Below are 18781 nucleotides of genomic sequence, written 5' to 3' on the forward strand. Positions count from 1 at the left end.
ATCTGAAGGGGAATGTCAGAACGAGTCATACATTAGACCATATCTGATGAATAATGCTAGAACGAGTCATACATTAGACCATATCTGATTGAAGATACCAGAACGGGTCATACATTGGACCATATCTGATAGGGAATACCGGAACGGGTCGCACATTAGACCATATCTGATAGAGAATGCTTGCTTGTTAGAGTCGATGAGTTACTTGACAAAGTTTTTGGAATGTAAAAAGGCTTGTCAGAATGAATCTCCAGCTCGATTATATCTGAGAGGAATGATTGTCGAGGCGGAACCTGAAAGCAAAGTTAGAAATATGCAATGTCATGAATGCAAATGAAATGTTTTCAAGGATCTATAGGAAATTTAGTTAGCAACAGTTAGAGAATGATTTGGTTGCGTCTTTATCTGAAGAATTCTGGACTTTGTCTTGGAGCGTCCTTCTTTGAGAATCGAGCTCACCATATCGAGTGGGTCATCGCCTCTGATTCGGGATATTTCTGATTTTGAAGGTACATGGCTAGAGGAAAATAAATCCTCTTGCCCCTTGATAGGTATGGTGCCTATAAACTGAAGACATATGGCTAGAGGAAAATAAATCCTCTTGCCCCTTGTTAGGAATCTGGCTCTTAAGGACGGCACCTGGAATTGCGCGCCCTAAATACTTGAGATCCTTGAAAAAGGTTAGTTAGGTAAAGAGTTCAAGTTGTTAGCGTACACAAAAAATCCTGCAAGGAAACCAAGCGGTTAGGGTATAAACAAATCCTGCGAGGAAACCAAACGGTTAGATAATGAATACAAACAAGTCACACAAGTAGCCTTAGGTTTAAAGGCTTGCATGAAGTTCAAAGGTAAGTACCCTCCCCATTGAAGTTTAGTTGGTTCAACCTGTCCTAGACAAAGATCGGGTTCTAGGGTGCTCATATCCTTGATCTTTCTCGTGGGCATTATCTCAACATGGCACTCAATCGGCCAGCCAAAAACATCCCTAGAGTCCAATCTCAATGAGTGTAGCATCGAGTATCAACCGGCTTCAGTCAGGAATCCAAAGCCAGCTATCTCGCTACTTCCTATAGGCCAAAGTCAAGTTCAACTAAGGTTCTAAGGGCGAATTAGTGCTTGTGACACCACGCGGTAGCCAAATGTCTCCTCGATCATATTCAAGGGCCATCAGGACAAACCAAAGCGTCGCACTAACGGTGGCCACCAGTTCAACCATAACGATACATGTCGTACAGCCTCCCTGGTCTCATGCCACATACCTAAGGTACACTAGATCCGGGTGTAGGATCTTTCACACAACAGAATACCCAAAACAACCTTTAAAAATAAAGCAAACAAACAAACAATTATTAAAGTGAACTAGCTCTAAGGTAACCCCTCTTTTTTTATTTAATCCCCAGCAGAGTCGCCAGTTCTGTAATACGGTGAACTGACTTTAATTGAAAATGTTGCGGTTAAGCATGAGTCGCCACCGACTTTTATTTTATCCAATTGGAAAGGCAAAAAGAACAGGAAAGACCTTTGAAAGATTTTGAGTTCAGGGGGAGGTTATACAAAGGGAAGGTGTAAGGCACCATTTGCATCCATGGTTATCCATGGGCTCTTAATTGCTTAGCTCACTTTGAAAATGTTTGATTTGTTTGAAAAACAGTGTGCGAATAGTAAAAACTCCGTTAAGGACTTTAGCTTGTAAATAAGCGTAGCCTTGTTTGAAATTGTTTTGAAAGGAGGTGTGAAAAGTATTTTGAATTTGAAATGATTTTCGAAGAAGAACTTTAGCTTGTAAATAAGCGTAGTCTTTTTGAATTTGATTTGAAAAGAGTGAGAAAATAGTTTTTGAATTTAGAGCAAGCAATTAGTAGCAACTACCCTAAGTTTGTCTTTCGTGTTCTTTAAGTCTTTCGGGCGAAAGGGTCTATCCATACCATGAGAGGGCAGGAAGTCTTTCAATTGGATGTTAAGGGTCATCGAGGTTTATCGTTCGCCACAAGACTGTCCCTTGCCATAAAGAGGGCAGGTAGTCTGAGGGGAGGATATAATAGTCATTAATCTTTTTAGGCATCATGCGAGGATACCTTAGCAATTGGGACAATCATCATGTTTTTACCGAGGCAACATCGAGGGACAAAATTGATGATGATAATGAACTTAGGGCAACGTTTGTTTTGCTTAGGTATCCTCGGAATCGAGGGACTGTTTTGCTTAGGTATCCTCGGAATCGAGGGACTTTGACTATTTAGTACAATTAGAGGCAACAAGGCAACAGGCAACGAAGGCAACCAGAGGGATTACCCTAAAGGTGTGTGGGTGCAACAATCACGTGGTTAACTTCGATTACATTTATCTTGTATAGTTAATGATCTATGTCCAGTTCATGGTTTGCACTCCCTAAATTACTAACCACGCAGTAAAAATAATATCATAATTTAAGTGCCTTCAAGGCCAATCAATACAACCAGTAAACAGTTACATAATAATAGGGGAAGGGAATAAGAAACCAGCGGATCCCTTAATAGGGTTTGACATAAGTAATAATGAGCAAAGAGTTTAGGGTTACCAAACTCGTAGCTTTGGCAGTTTGACAAACCTTTAGCTTTGATTAATGAAGGTTGTTGGGCAGAGGTTTGCCTTGAAGCATGAAGCATTGACTCTCATCATTAAGGAATTGACAGAAGAAAAATAAAGGAAAGAAGTGAGTGTACGGCTAATTCAAGGTAAAATAAAAATAATATTTAATCAAAATAAATAATAAAAATAAAAGAAAAGAAAAAGTTTAGAAACTTAGCTTCTTGATTGACATGGCGTGTTGTCGGAAGATTGTGATGAACCCTGAAAAATTGCATAAAGGAGAGAAAAGGATGTCAGTGTAGGAATGATCCTCGTAAACCCTAATTGGTTAAAAATCTATAAACCCTAAAAAAGGTTTACAAACCCTAGTCCTGAACCTAACAAATTTATTCAAGAAAACTTATTGTGACCTAAAGGGTTTTTGTAAGGCTAAAAACATTAGTGAACAACACCTACCAACAACAGTGATTAGTTGTCATGCTACAAAGAAATAATTAAAATAAAAATCGGGTTTTTGAACATAAAAATATTAAATATAAAAAAGTGAATACATGTGAGAATTTGAAAATAAAATCGAAAATTCGATAAAATAAATTAAAAGAGTCATGAAAATATTTAATAAATAAATAACATACTAAAATAAATTTTTAAAATAATAATGAGAAATATAAAGAAAAGAAAATAGATAAAAGATTTAGAAATAAAATAAAATAAAAAGAATTCTTAGCTCTGATTAGGTGTTGTGAGATTCTGATGGTCCATGGTAGGGAAGCGCCATCTGAAGCGTTAGATCAGACCACATGAACATCTGAAGGCTGAGAGTTAGGATGCAGCGCAGCCTCCTGTAGGCAACAGGCACATGATCCTGCAGTTTTAATTCAAATAAAAATAACATGTAGGGATGGGGGATTGAACCCACGACCCTAGTGTGGACAACCAAAACTAGCAACCAATTCATCCACCTGCACATGTTAATACATATGTGCAACAAAATCAATAAATATAAAAACTATTTAATTTCCAGAAATTCAAACCAGTGTACGCGCGGGCCCCTGGGTATGCAACGTAGCCAATCAGAGATGGAAGGAGAATTAGTGGAAGTTTGACTGGCCAATCGGATCATTTGCGCGTGGATAGAGAACGAGTGCTGCTGACCGACGAGTACCGATTAGCCACGTGTGGAAGGCTAATGGTCATCTTCTTCGTTGATCTCCCAGCCCAGAATAGCTATGATTTAGCTACAAACCAGCGGCGATTTCTGCAATTTTATTTGGTAGCCAATCTGCGATTTTCGTAACCTGCAAAATACAGCCAAAAAAGAGGAGAATACAACCCAGACTTATTAAAAATCACGCTACGGTTTCAAAGAAACCATTGGTTTCGACTAATGATGCCCGTAACCATGAGAACGAAGCTTCTTCTTCCTCACGCATCAACCATGGTGAACCTCGATCCCTTCACCAAACTTCTAGAACGATGGATCAAAACATCTCTAAACAATAGTATGATCACGAATGTATGCATAGAATTAACTTAAATATCATGAATTGAGAGTTTAGAGTTTTTGAAACATGAACAAACCGATGGGGATTAGAACGTCCTTCTGAGTGTGCATGGGACATCAATGGGGTCATGAACGCGTCTCTGGAACCTTTAGGAGGATGATAGCGTGCCTATCTTTGAAGGGAAATCGTTGAAGAAGAAGTTTGATCATGCCCTAGTTTCCTTGAAAATTTTGCAACGTGAACCCTCATATCCTTCCCCTAGTTTCGTCCCACCAAAAACCTCTCTCTTTTTGCTGAACGTGTTTGACTATATATAAGGGCCAAATTAGGTCAAGAAAAAGGTCCACAAGAAGCCCATAATTAAATGAAGAAATTTGATTCAAAAATAATATGCAAACTTGCTATTTTTGTGTGAATCTCTTGCCAATCATGTCTCCACGAAATTTGAAGTAAATATGGACTATTTTGATGATTGAATCTAATTGGAATGTCTTCTTAAATCAAATATTTTTTCCTCACTTTAATTATTTGATTTATATTATACTTTAAATGGAAAAATTCAATATAAAATCAAATAATTATCACAAATTCGTGTCAATTGGATATTGGGCTCTACACATCATGAGGATGGAGATTGGATCTTAAAAGTGTGGGCCTCTTTGCAAAAATATTCTTTTTGAAGCTTTTTTCTTCACATTTTTCCCTTTGAAATTGCCCAACTTTGACAATGCCTATCTCTCTCAATTTTTTGAGGTATGGGAGTGTTCTAAGACTTTTTAGAGACCTTAGAGAGTCCTCTAACCAATTTCTTTGGTCTCGTATCAAAATCATTTTCCATTCTCATTTTATGACCTTTTGAAAAAAGTGTCTTTTGTTGACTTTGGGAAAGGACCTATAATGTATGAAGCCATATCTCTTAAACCATTGACCTATGGGCTCTGATTCTTGGACCATTGGATAGAGGAATGAATTCTCTTCAAAATGAGCTTTGGTGGGAATTTTTCTGATGAAGTATGAATATTTGGTGAATTTTCAAAGTTTGGTTGACTTTTTTAGTTCATGCCCAAAATAGTAACTCTTGGCTTTTGACTTCTCTGATCTTTCCTTGCATCATCATGATCAACCCTTGATCAAATGATGATTTTAGGGTTATGAGGATGTTGTTGACCCAATACCTTGAGTTTTGACTATATATTGACTTGAAATGACTGTTTTGCCCTTGAGAGTCGACTGTTGACCTAATCAGGATTTGAGGGACTAAATTTGCTCTGTTTGACTTGAACCTTTATATGGAGATGCTTTGGGATGTTGGTGACCCTATGGAACCACCTTGAGCCATTGATTTCAATGATTTTCTATTGAATTAGTCAAACCCTAATTCAGAGCTTTTGTATAGGAGAGTGTGTCTATGAGCTTTTGCATATGGATTTGAATTTTGAATAAGAGAAATAATGTGGGCAAATTTTGGGGTATGACATACATATTTTGTGTTCTGATACACAATTATGTTCTAACTCATTCATGCTGACTTTTGTCGTTTAATTTTGTTCTGTAACATTTCAGGATGTAGAGATGCTCTGATGATGCTCTGGTACATTCAACAATGTTCTGATACAATCTAGCATGAAGTGATGTAAGAAGAAATTCAAAGCTCTGAAGCTATCCGAGGGAAGCAGAAATCAGAAGCTGTGAATGTTCTAAAGATCCAGAAAACTCAAGTTCTGAAGCTGTCCTAAATGGAAGCATGAATCAGAAGCTGTGAATGTTCTGAAGATCAAAGAAATTCGAGTTCTGAAGCTGTCCTAAATGGAAGCAGGAATCAGAAGCTGTGAATGTTCTGAAGATCAAAGAAATTCAAGTTCTGAAGCTGTCCTAAATGGAAGCAGAAATCAGAAGCCGTGAGTGTTCTAGGGATCTAAAGAAATTCAAGTTCTGAAGCTGTCCAATGGAAGCAGAAGTCAGAAGCTATGAATTATCAGAAGCAAGAAGCTTATGTGATCGTCTCTACCGAAATAATCAGGGAAGTCTTTTATTATTAAAGTTCTTCGAGTATTTATTTCAGGGGGAGATTATTCATCTCAGGGGGAGATTGTTAATCTCAGGGGGAGACATATTCACATGCTTATGCTATAGCTGTGTAATTTGTCTTTAGCCGTCTGCTCTTTCTGATCGCAAATTCATATCATTTATATAGGTTTTTGTCATCATCAAAAAGGGGAAGATTGTTAGAACAAGATTTTGAAGGATAGAAAAACACTTAGAAAGGGGGGGTTTGAATAAGTGTAGTCTAAAAACTTGAACGATAAAAACAATATGCACAGTTATTTTTATCCTGGTTCGTTGTTAACTAAACTACTCCAGTCCACCCCCACGGAGTGATTTACCTCACCTGAGGATTTAATCCACTAATCGCAACAGATTACAATGGTTTTCCACTTAGTCTGCGACTAAGTCTTCTAGAGTATCCTGATCACAACCTGATCACTCCAGGAACAAATGCTTAGACACAAGCTAAGACTTTCTTAGAGTATCCTGACCACCACGTGATCACTCTAATTACAACTGCTTAGACACAAGCTAAGACTTCCTAGAGTATCCTGATCAACACTTGATCACTCTAGTTACTTACAAATTAATGTAATCAAATAAGAGTATTACAAATGCTTCTGAAAAGCTATAATCACAACAGTGATATTTCTCTTAACGTTTAAGCTTAATCTCACTAATATATTACAACAGCAATGTAGTGAGCTTTGATGAAGATGAAGTTTCTGAGGTTTGAATTGAACAGCGTTTCAGCAAGTCTTTCAGAGTTAGTTCTTTCAAAATCGTCAACCTTGCTTCTCATCAGAACTTCATATTTATAGGCGTTTGAGAAGATGACCGTTGAGCGCATTTAATGCTTTGCGTATTCCGTACAGCTTTGCATTAAATGTTTCACGCTTTTGTCAACTACCTCGAGCCTTGTTCACGCTGTGTCTACTGACGTTGCCTTTAATAGCTTCCAACGTTCCTTTTGTCAGTCAGCGTAGCCTGCCACCTGTACTTTCTTCTGATCTGATGTTTGAATATAATATTTGAATATCATCAGAGTCAAACAGCTTGGTGCATAGCATCTTCTTGCTTTCTGACCTTGAAGTGCTTCTGAGCGTGATACCATGAGAACTTCAGTGCTTCTGCTTCTGACCTCAAGTTCTTCTGATGCTTCCATAGACCCATGTTCTGATTCTGCCTTGACCATCTTCTGATGTCTTGCCAGACCATGTTCTGATGTTGCATGCTGAACCTTCTGAGACAAAGCTTCTGAGCGCTGATTTGTGCATACTCTTTATATATTTCCTGAAAGGGAAATTGCAATGTATTAGAGTACCACATTATCTCACACAAAATTCATATCCTTGTTATCAACAAAACTAAGAATATTGATCAGTATTCTTAGTTCTAACAGATTTGTTCTGATCAATATTCTTAGTTTTGATGATAACAAGGATATGAATTTTGTGTGAGATAATGTGGTACTCTAATACATTGCAATTTCCCTTTCAGGAAATATATAAAGAGTATGCACAAATCAGCGCTCAGAAGCTTTGTCTCAGAAGGTTCAGCATGCAACATCAGAACATGGTCTGGCAAGACATCAGAAGATGGTCAAGGCAGAATCAGAACATGGTTCTATGGATGCATCAGAAGAACTTGAGATCAGAAGCAGAAGCACTGAAGTTCTCATGGTATCACGCTCAGAAGCACTTCAAGGTCAGAAGACAAGAAGATGCTTTGCACCAAGCTGTTTGACTCTGATGATATTCAAATATTTTATTCACAAACATCAGATCAGAAGAAAGTACAAGTGGCAGGCTACGCTGACTGACAAAAGGAACGTTGGAAGCTATTAAAGGCAACGTCAGTAGACACAGCGTGAACAAGGCTCGAGGTAGTTGACAAAAGCGTGAAACATTAAATGCAATGCTGTACGGAATACGCAAAGCATTAAATGCGCCCAACGGTCATGTTCTCAAACGCCTATAAATATGAAGTTCTGATGAGAAGCAAGGTTACCAACTCTGAAACAACTCTGAACCAAATTGTGTGAATGTTAACTTGCTGAAACGCTGTTCAATTCAAAGCTCAGAAACTTCATCTTCATCAAAGCTCACTACATTGCTGTTGTAATATATTAGTGAGATTAAGCTTAAACGTTAAGAGAAATATCACTGTTGTGATTATAGCTTTTAAGAAGCATTGTAAAACTCTTATTTGATTACATTAATTTGTAAGTAACTAGAGTGATCAAGTGTTGATCAGGATACTCTAGGAAGTCTTAGCTTGTGTCTAAGCAGTTGTAATTAGAGTGATCACGTGGTGGTCAGGATACTCTAAGAAAGTCTTAGCTTGTGTCTAAGTATTTGTTCCTAGAGTGATCAGGTTGTGATCAGGATACTCTAGAAGACTTAGTCGCGGACTAAGTGGAAAACCATTGTAATCTGTTGCGATTAGTGGATTAAATCCTCAGGTGAGGTAAATCACTCCGCGGGGGTGGACTGGAGTAGTTTAGTTAACAACGAACCAGGATAAAAATAACTGTGCAATTTATTTTTATCGTTCAAGTTTTTAAGACTACACTTATTCAAACCCCCCCCCTTTCTAAGTGTTTTTCTATCCTTCATAGACAACTTGACCGGACGGACCGACCTGCTCTGATACCACTAATGTAACACCCTTCTAAACCCACATATATCTTGCATATAATTTACGAAAATAAATAAAAATAAAACGACCAACAAGGGTTGCATATCTTCATATAAGCATCATATAACAAACATTATGCTCCGTAACATGGGTTTTCAAAAGCATTTATGAAAAATACCTCATTAATAACAACAATAACACTTCAACTACTCCCAGCGGAATTCATAGTCTAAAAAACCTCTTAATTTAGTTCATCAACATCAAAACCTTTTTGGTTAATATCAAATGACATTATCAAATGTATTCAACATAGTAAAACTCATAAAATAGGTTTATCATAACAATTGAACTTTAACTCAAGCGTTTCCCACTCAATGTTACGATATCAGAGCAATACCTATAACAATAACGAAAATAAATGAATAACTCCAAGCTATCCTCAAACTTCTATGAGCTATTCTTGATTACCTGCAAGTTACCTACGTATAGAGGCAACATTTCCAAGTAGAAAGGGTGAGTAATCACAAATCATTATAAAAGGTATAAGGAATAAATATAGTAGTTACACAAAAATTATCAAAGATTCCACATATCATCACACTTCACATATATACTCACATTTTCACATCATAAATTCATCTACATCATCATCATGTCATCAAATCAGCAATCTTCACCAAGACGTCATTAATTCACACATCATGAAAACATTACTTAATCAATCATTATGCAATGTCACAAAGAATGCAATGCAACAACATTGACTCATGCATGTGGTACCAAAACTTCACTGATGACCAAGTCATCTTCCTCAAAGATCCTCACCATAGGATCGATTCCCTCTTGGAACCAGAGCACGTCATAATAATGCACCCAATACACACAATGGGATTAAGGCCATCACTGGACAAACATCCTAACATCATTGGACAAATGTCCTATTATAATCCATGAATGTGTGATGCACAACACCAATAATAATTTGACCACAACTAGTCAATTGCATCATAATTCATGTAGTCATCATAAATACATCCTTCACATAGCATGTATGTACATCAAAACATGCTTAACATCAACTTCATTTAACACATCACATATTCACCATCACATAATCATCATCATATACTTATCATCATATAATCTTCATCATATAATCATCATCATGTAATCATCACCATATAATCATTATCATGTAATCATCACCAAACACTTCATAATAAATGCATCGTCATCATAACAACATTAATTCATCATAGAAAGCATACATCATATTACATCAAGGCATAATCATATCAGTTCATTAAAGAAATCATACATCATATTACATCAAGGAATACTCGTATCAACTCATCATAGAAAGCATACATCATATTACATCAAAGCATAATCACATCAGTTTATCATAGCACCCTAAACCCTAAAAATAAATTATATGATTCATTTTATTTAACAAAATTATAGTTCATCGCGTTAGCTTTCTAACGCTTCGAACGAGGCACGTTTCTGGTACATAAGTCCAGAGGGCTATTACGGGCACCCGTAATGGCAGTTACGGGCCGTAATAGAGCCCAGAAAATCATATTATTTTCGCGATTTTGTGCGATCTCTCTTGTTTTTCAGCCCTTTAATACACCCCAAACCCAAAGTTTTGACCTCCAACAACCCCAAAATATATCCTTTCATATGGTACTATAATCAAGGGAAATAAACACTTCACAAAGTCAATTTATCATCTCTAAATCACTATTAACTTACTCAAAGTCAGAACTCTCAAATCATCAATCCAAGGCATAATAGCATGGTAGTTACATTACTTTTCATCAAGATCATCATACAAGACAATACATCATACTAGACATCATATGCATCAATTCTTGGCAACAACTTCACAATTTCATTAATTTCCAACAAAATCATCATGTTATCATCATCAATCAAAACCCCAAACACAAACTTACAAATACCTAAACTCATATCAATCATAATGACAAGAATTACACCCCTTACCTTAGATTCTAGCTTTGATTTTTGTTCCAAGCTCTATGGTTGATTCTCTTCTCTTCTCTTCGTGCCCTAGCCCTCTTTCACCGTTTCTTTCAAAATCTCACGATTGCACAGAATAAACACTAACACTTACTCTTCCCAGTTTAACCTTTGGACCCTTTCTATGGTCTTCCCATCTTACCCTTACTTAACTTCTTACAAGTTACTACCTTGCCCTCGTGGCCTATACACCACACTATTATCTCTATTTATTTAATTAAATAATAATGCTAATTAGAGATTATAAATATTTATATTATTCTAATTAACGCCTTAATCCATACTACTCCACATGCATCACACATAGACATCACACATCACATTCATCCAATCACCTCATATATCCACAGATAAATCATACTAATATATTCACATTAAATCAATTAAATAACTAATTAAATGATTAATCTAGACTTCGGGATGTTATAAAAATCCTCAATTCCAAGATCTGTTTTTGACAAGAGGGGGGGGGGGTCCGTCGATGCAATGAGGAATACAAAAGGCAATACCAGCAGCCTCGACCAAAAAATTTTCTTCCTCCGTCAGAAACCCCACAAGAAAAGTGGGTGAAACCCGTGAATCAGAAAGGAGGAAAGAGGCCTACGTGAAGGTGCTTGATCAAGAGATGGATGTAAAAGTTTAAGAGAAAGGAGGTGAATCGAAAGGGTATGTTATTTCTCCTAATTACAAGGGAAAAATCCTATGACTAGAATGCAGTGGAGGCATTATCAAAGGAATAAGAAAGCTGAGAAAGAGGCATCGACATCACAATGGGAAAGCCATCGAAACTCCAGAGAAGAAGAAATACTACCCAAAAGGAAGGCTGAGTGAAAAATAAAAAGTCATAGCAAATCAGAGGTTGGCCATGAAGGTAGCTCCTTTAGGGAAAAATGAGATAGTTTCGACACAGAGGACGAAGTATACCCCCTTCCCGAGGAAGAAGAGCATGACTATAATCCCCTCTTAAAGGATGAAATGGTAGACGATAACTTTGATAAATATTTTGTTATTAGTTGTGGCATTGTATCGATATTACCTGCTGAATATGATCGAATATCAGAGGTTTCTGAAACTGACGAAGATTTCCTACCAAATGAAGCGTCTAGTGAGAAACCATTGTGTTACTATGTTATGAACAGTGGTGTAGTGGAAGAGCAAAAGGATGTTTTTGAAAAGTCAAGTCAAAGAATGATCTACCATCTCAAACCATTGTTCATAAGGGCAAAGGTGGATGGAATGCTAGTGAACAAGGTGTTCGTCAATGGGGGAGGCAACTGCCAATCTAATGCCTCATACTTTATTCAAAAGGATGGGGAAGTGTGGTGATGATCTTCGACCACACAATATGGTTTTATCCAACTATGAAGGAAAACCAGCAATATACTAGGAGTCATCCAGGTAGATATGGCTATTGGTACAACCACCAGATCAACATTATTCATGGTGATAAATTCCAAGGAAAATTACAATTTACTTATAGGTCGTGAATGGATTCATGGAACTATACTTGTTTAAAGAGACATACAAAAATAACAGACATTAAGCATTCAGCAGACAATACACATAAATAAACTACATTGTCTTCTTTTTTGATGTGGTCCTCTTTGTTGGAGTAGTCTTCCTTGTAGTTTGGCCTACTGCCTTCTTTGTTGAACTTAATCTGGTTGTTAGACCTTGGGTAACACCAGATGATGATGTATTCCTAACACTAGATGATGATGCCTTCCAGCACTTAACTTCTTTGGCCTCCTTTAACTTGGTTGAGATGAATGACAAACTTGACTTGCTTGAGTTATGAGTGTAGCCTGTGTAGTTTGACTAGCTTATTGATTTTGTTAACTATTAATAGCACTGCCCTGAGTTTGTTCACTAGACCTAGCTTGACTGATCTGAACTGGTTGAGTAGTTGGTATCATCTTAGAAGTAGATATAATGTGAAATGTCTACTTACACCTATTATACCTAACATTCAACCTAATTATTCTCATTTTACGATCAAAGCCATCAATTTCTCCTTGCTCAAGATTCATTCTCTTCTTTGGTCTTTCTCGCATTTTTCGGTACTTTGGTGGTTGAACATCTTGATATTCTGTCCTGACCCACAAATGTGATCCATTGATTTGACTCAACTTTCTTCTTAATGTTAGGTAAAACATCCATATCTCTTAAGTATGGAAATCTCATTATATTATTTGCCCACTTTTCATAAGGTAGATTCTGATTTCTTCTAGCATAGTCACCAATTGTTTAGCCATTGATTAAACAATGACACTATGAAATGCATCAAACATGTTGTTAAGAACAAAGTCACCTTTTGATTGTGCCCTTAAAATACACTAGCTGAGACAATAGATGTTGTATATTAGCACTTTAATGCATCCTACAAAGATTAAAAGTGTCTAATGCACTTTTGTCATAAGCCAGAACATTCATCCCAAAAGTGAGGTTCTGGTAATATATTATATCTAGTTCACTATATCCTAGTTCCTTCAATACACCTACCAACTCAAAATAACTCCACTTGTCAACATTAATTTTTAAATCATCAACTATTCTTCCTCCATACACACTTAGTTTAGTATCCGTAAACTCACCACCATGATGAATTTTCAAATGCAGACATTCTTTCATTTCTACATATGTCCAACAAATTTAAAATTATAAAAAGGAGTGAAAATTAGGATACCCCTAAATCCTAAAACATTAAACTACGACGGGGCGACAATCATGATACCCCTAAAATTGAAACCCTAAATACTAAAACAGATAATAATTCATTTCTGTATGAACATCAAATAAAATTAAAAGACTAAAATCCTAACACCAGAAAGAGATAAAACCCTAGAATTTGAAACAGTTAGCAAAGAAAGTTGATGCTACCTGTTGTCAACGATGTTTCTTCAATGGCATTTTCACACTCGTATTCCCCAGATAAGAGTTTAGTCACCTTCACTCATTTTCTCCTTCGATTACGATTTCTCCTTCACTCGTTGTTTCCTTCTACTACGAATTCACCTTATTCTATCTCGCAGGATTTTATTAGAACGAAAAATAATGAGTTGAAATAAATTTCACTTAGCCATTCTATTTTACCTAAAGTTAATATCCACACCAGCTACTTAATCTCCACATCAATGCCATGTGTATTTAACGTGACTATTTAATTTGACTTTGTCTAATAGAGTTAACAGAAAGAACAAACGTGACACATTTTGAAGAGATAAGAAATTAATTTGATTTTTTTAAAAGATAAAAAAGATAAGGTATCAAAATGAAATCGAGTTAAAGATCCTGAAAAAAAATTAGTATACATTGAAATTTTTTCAAATGGTCTCAATTTTTAATAATGGAATTTTTTAAATATAAACTATTTATCAATGGATATTTTAGTTATGTGTAAATTGTGAGGTAGTAAGAGTAATTGTTAGAAGCTGGGATAAAATTTCCTTAAATGAGAAACATAGGGTATTAGGCAGTTTGGCATACCTTTCGGTGGTCACAATAAAGCACAATTAATCTACTTTTAGTGCAAGAATGAGCCAGCTTTAATAAACTTTAGCTAGTTCCACCACGACCAAGAAAAAGCAAAGAACAACTTTCAGATTTTTTGTTACAAATTCCTAAAGCTACTGGAACGTGTAACCATCCTGTCACATTAATATGTCTACTGTGGGGAACATAACCGACACCATCAGGTTAGCCTCAACTTTTTCCATACATTGTACATTACATTATTAAATCTCAATATTAATTTATATGTGCTCTATTATTATTACTCAACCCTTCACATTCATTTCATTCTCCATGCAACTTTCATTTCTTCCAAATTCTAATAATAAATCTAACAGATACTAGTATATGAATAACTAAATCCAAAATAATAGCTAGAAGGTAAAACAGCAGATTTATCATACACTTTCTGTGTTCTTTCTGGAAAATCTTTCTCTTGCAAGTTGCAACAAACTGGTAATTATTTTTTGCCTTTTTTTTTTCATAGGAAAATGTTACTATAATATGATAATATGAATTCCTAGGAGTTTGTTTATTTTTGTTTCTTAACTCTTGTGTTTTTTTTTTTTTTGTAATTTTTTGTCTTATTACTGTTTTTTTGTTGTTAATTTTCCAGTGTCAGAGAAAGTTTATCTGGTTGAAACTTTGGGTTTGAGATCTATTTTGGCAAGGTGAAGTTTTGTACTTTCTCACTTTGGTTTCTGAGATTTGAAATCTAGCTTTTTGACTTAGTTTTTGTGATTATGGAGACACTTGTTGTTGTTGAGCAACATAAGAATCAATACTGTAGCAGTTCTAAGCCACAACAAGACCATGGTAGATTTGAGTATTCAACTTCCAAAGACTTTATAGGGATTAATTGCAGGACTTTTGAGTCTGGTTTAGCTTTATCACCTACTACACCATTGAAATCTTTTGATGAAAGTCCTAATTTGAAAACTACTCCTAAGACTAAGATAAGTGATCCAATTCCAATTAATGGCAAAGGTTTTAGAAATGAAAGAATTTTTGATGAAAGTGATGGAGGCATTTTGCTATCTGAGTTATGGGCTGGACCTACATACTCGAATTCGCCACCGCCTAGTTCGTTGCCGATTCCTAAGTTTTCTGTGAGGCCTAAAAGGACTGTGTCTCTTGATCTTCCTGGTTCGTCTCGTGAGATTGAACTGGGTTTCATGGCTAAGTCTGCGCCGTGTTCTCCGACTAGGGAGCGTTTGGATTTTACTAGGGATCTTTTTGTTAATGCTGATTCTGCTACTAAGACGTTGTGTCGGATTCTCAATCTTAATGTCAGCGATGAGTGACATAGAAGGAGCGTTGTAATCGTGTAAATAAGTGTGTGCAATGAAACTGGGTTGGTTAATGCTAGATGTGTATAAAGGTTCAATAAAATTTGTAATCTTAGTTGGTTTGAGTTTGTGTAGCTTGAAGTTGTGGTGTTTTGGAAATGGACTAGGCTTGGCAGTGGAGAGGGTTACTTGGTGTCTGTCAGAGGAATCTGTTGAAACTTCTATGAAAGCTTCCGTGAAAATGATTGGGAAGAAGAATGACGGTAACAGGTAGGAGTGGCATCAAACAGACCTTCGTTGGCTGCGATTATTGGTTCTGAAGAATGTTGTTACATACAAATTGAATCTTGAATTTGGGATATGTAGTTACCACTTAGCAGAAGCTTCTTCTGATATAATGGTTAACTTTCCTTTATTCTGACATAGGATTTCGGTACATACTGCTGTAGAATCTTGCCCTTACTAAAAACCCTGAAGTCTCTCCTCTTTCTTTCTAAGTTTTTTTTCTTCTTTTTTTCCGATTTTTATAGCCGTAATCTTTAATCATATTCACTTCTATCCTGATTTACTTTTGTGTTTTGTCTGACTTCGTCACTGTCATTAAAGTCGACTAGATGATTTGTAGTTTGCTAGTTACTAGTACCTTCTCTAATCGGTCTTTATCTTCTCAGTCATAGTCATTGCTACCCTCAGTGAAGGTTTTGTTTTCTCCTTCACTATCTTTTCTGATTTTTTCAATGAAAAGTTAGAAGGGATTTGTAGTAGTCTTTTGCTGCATTTTCTACTGTTTTCTAGGATTAATCAACGCGGTTCCACCTGGTAAATTTCCGTCCTTCTGGTTCTGAGTAATGCTTGTTTCTTTAGTCCTAATCCCCCCCTAGCTTTTCTTCCATTTCCATGGAGAATGTTGACCACGCCATGCCAAAATTTAAGGTAAGGTCTTGCTCGCACCTTACTATTTTCTTGCTGTTACACTATATTTACTGAGAATTGTTCAATATGTGAATGTGAAACAGGCTGGCAATCTTTACTGATACTGTTTCTGCTATGGCTCAAGAATTGTGATCAGTTTCAAAGTGGTCCTTTGTGGCTCGAAACTTTGTTTTTCTGTTTTTTCCTGGTTCTGTAACTAGTGTAACTTGTTTGGTCTCTGCTGAAGTAAAATGTTAACTACTACTGTCTATGGCCCTAAGGGACATCATTATGTATTTGAATCAAATACTTGCTCTCTTTAGTTTATGCAGTGTTTCTTGAAAGTTATAGAGTGATTGGCTGCATTTTGACGAATTATTGTATCCGACGATGTTAGTAAAGCTTAATTAATAAAAATGTGATGGTCCAAAAATTAGTAAAGATTTCTTTTAAGTAGGACTAATGATACTTTTTTGTGACATTCCTAGTTTAGGGAGAATGAGTGAGAATGAACCCATCAAAGAAATTGATGTATACTAACAGTTTAGCAACTAAACTGTATAATTAGACCCGAGTAAAGGTCACAAACCTGTGAACACCATAAATTAGATCCTTTTCTTGGGTACAAATGAAAGAAGAAAAGAAAAGCGTGATGGAAATATAAACTATCGTCTCCTTCATTTTTAACTTGTCTGCATATGGATAATTTCTCCATAAACTATGAATCACTAACATTGGTGAAAGTTTGAATAAATAGATAAATTAAGGGTTCATTTGGTGCCCACAATGCTGGATATATTTTATCATGTCTTAATCTAACTCATTTACATTTCTAGTCTTATTAGTCCTATCCTATTATATGTTTGATGCACATATGGTATGAAAGAACATGATATTATTATTTTCCACATTCTGGGAACCGGTTCCCCAGTTCATTTTTTCAAATTTTTGTAACGCTGCATATAGGGAACCCAGGTTCTGGATTAAGGGAACCAGTTCCCACGTGAAAATTTTGAAAAATTCAGAATTTCTTCACTTCTTTAAATGGTACCTCTTCACCTTTTATCCTTACATCCTTCCATATATAATAACCTTTTGTAAAGGTGTCTTAGAGGCTATATATTTCAGATTTTCAGAATTTATTCTTTACCTCTTTCATTCATAAAAATTTAGACAATTTAAGTATCCGTATCTTTCACAAAAATTACCAAGTGTCTATACTTCATTTTCATTGAAACTTTGTGCATATAACCTTCACTCAAAATACTAAAGTTTCATATCATACATTCATTGAACACTTGTTTATCATTAAAGGAATTGCGTGCTTGAAAGGGAAGATCAATCAAGTGATATATATATATATATATATATATATATATATATATATATATATATATATATATATATATATATATATATATATATATATTATTCATCTTCAAAAGCTCTTGTAATTATTCAAACATATTGTTGCTTACTTATTTTCCAGGATTGTTGGAATTAAGTGTGTGCATTGAAGAGGATTGTTCTTCTTGCACTTAGTGGTGAAGATCTTAAAGGTTTTAAGAGCCTTTGATCTTTCTATAGGTTAGATAGTAAAGCATCACATTTGGTGTGGATAGGCTTGTACAATCATTCTAACTATAGTGAAATCTCTTTCGTGTTGAAAGGGGACTGGAGTACTCTCGGATTGTGAGGGGAACCAGTATATATCGTTGTGTCGCTTATTTTTCTGCATTTTACTCTTTCCTTAACCTTACCATAAACTAGAAAAATAATCCACATATCTCAAGAAAACCGATATAATCTTTAAGAACCTAATTCACCCCCCCTCTTAGGCGTATTTCATACTTACAATTGGCATCAGAGCAGGTTATATGTAACCTATTCCTAAAATATCCAGATGGCTTCCGCAAATCAAAATCAGGTTTTTAGAGACGGTGGTAGCAACAACAAACCTCCCTTATTCTGTGGACAATACTTCGACTTCTGGAAAATTCGCATGAGGGCTCATTTAGAAGCACAAGGGGAAGAAGTATGGGAGGCTGTCCTAGAAGGTCCTCATATTCCTACAACTGTCGTCAATGGTGTTGGATCAGATAAACCTAAAGCCTAATGGGATGACAACGATAGAAAGAAGGTCCTTGCTGACAAAAAGGCTATCAATCTTCTTCAAGGAGCACTTAGCATGGACGAGTTCTTTCGTGTTTTGGCATGTACAACGGCCAAACAAATTTGGGATACATTAGTAGAAACTCATGAAGG

The 18781-nt window shown here is 36.0% G+C and overlaps 1 protein-coding gene across 2 annotated transcripts; it reads left to right on the plus strand.

Annotated features, from left to right (window-relative positions):
* Positions 1 to 14558: 14558 nt before the first annotated feature.
* LOC131644422 (uncharacterized) lies at positions 14559 to 17710 on the plus strand. Of its 2 annotated transcripts, XR_009296447.1 has the most exons (3): positions 14560 to 14771; positions 14932 to 16537; positions 16621 to 17710. XR_009296447.1 is itself a non-coding variant. In XM_058914917.1 (2 exons), the coding sequence occupies exon 2, from the start codon at positions 15059 to 15061 to the stop codon at positions 15617 to 15619; it is 561 nt and encodes a 186-aa protein (XP_058770900.1). In that variant the 5' UTR covers positions 14559 to 14771; positions 14932 to 15058; the 3' UTR covers positions 15620 to 16600. The 2 variants fall into 2 exon arrangements, 1 of the variants encoding a protein (XP_058770900.1); XM_058914917.1 differs by lacking the exon at positions 16621 to 17710 and having other exon boundaries at positions 14559 to 14771; positions 14932 to 16600.
* Positions 17711 to 18781: the final 1071 nt, after the last annotated feature.

This window comes from Vicia villosa, linkage group LG1 (assembly GCF_029867415.1).
Source record: "Vicia villosa cultivar HV-30 ecotype Madison, WI linkage group LG1, Vvil1.0, whole genome shotgun sequence".
NCBI classification, from domain to species: domain Eukaryota; kingdom Viridiplantae; phylum Streptophyta; class Magnoliopsida; order Fabales; family Fabaceae; genus Vicia; species Vicia villosa.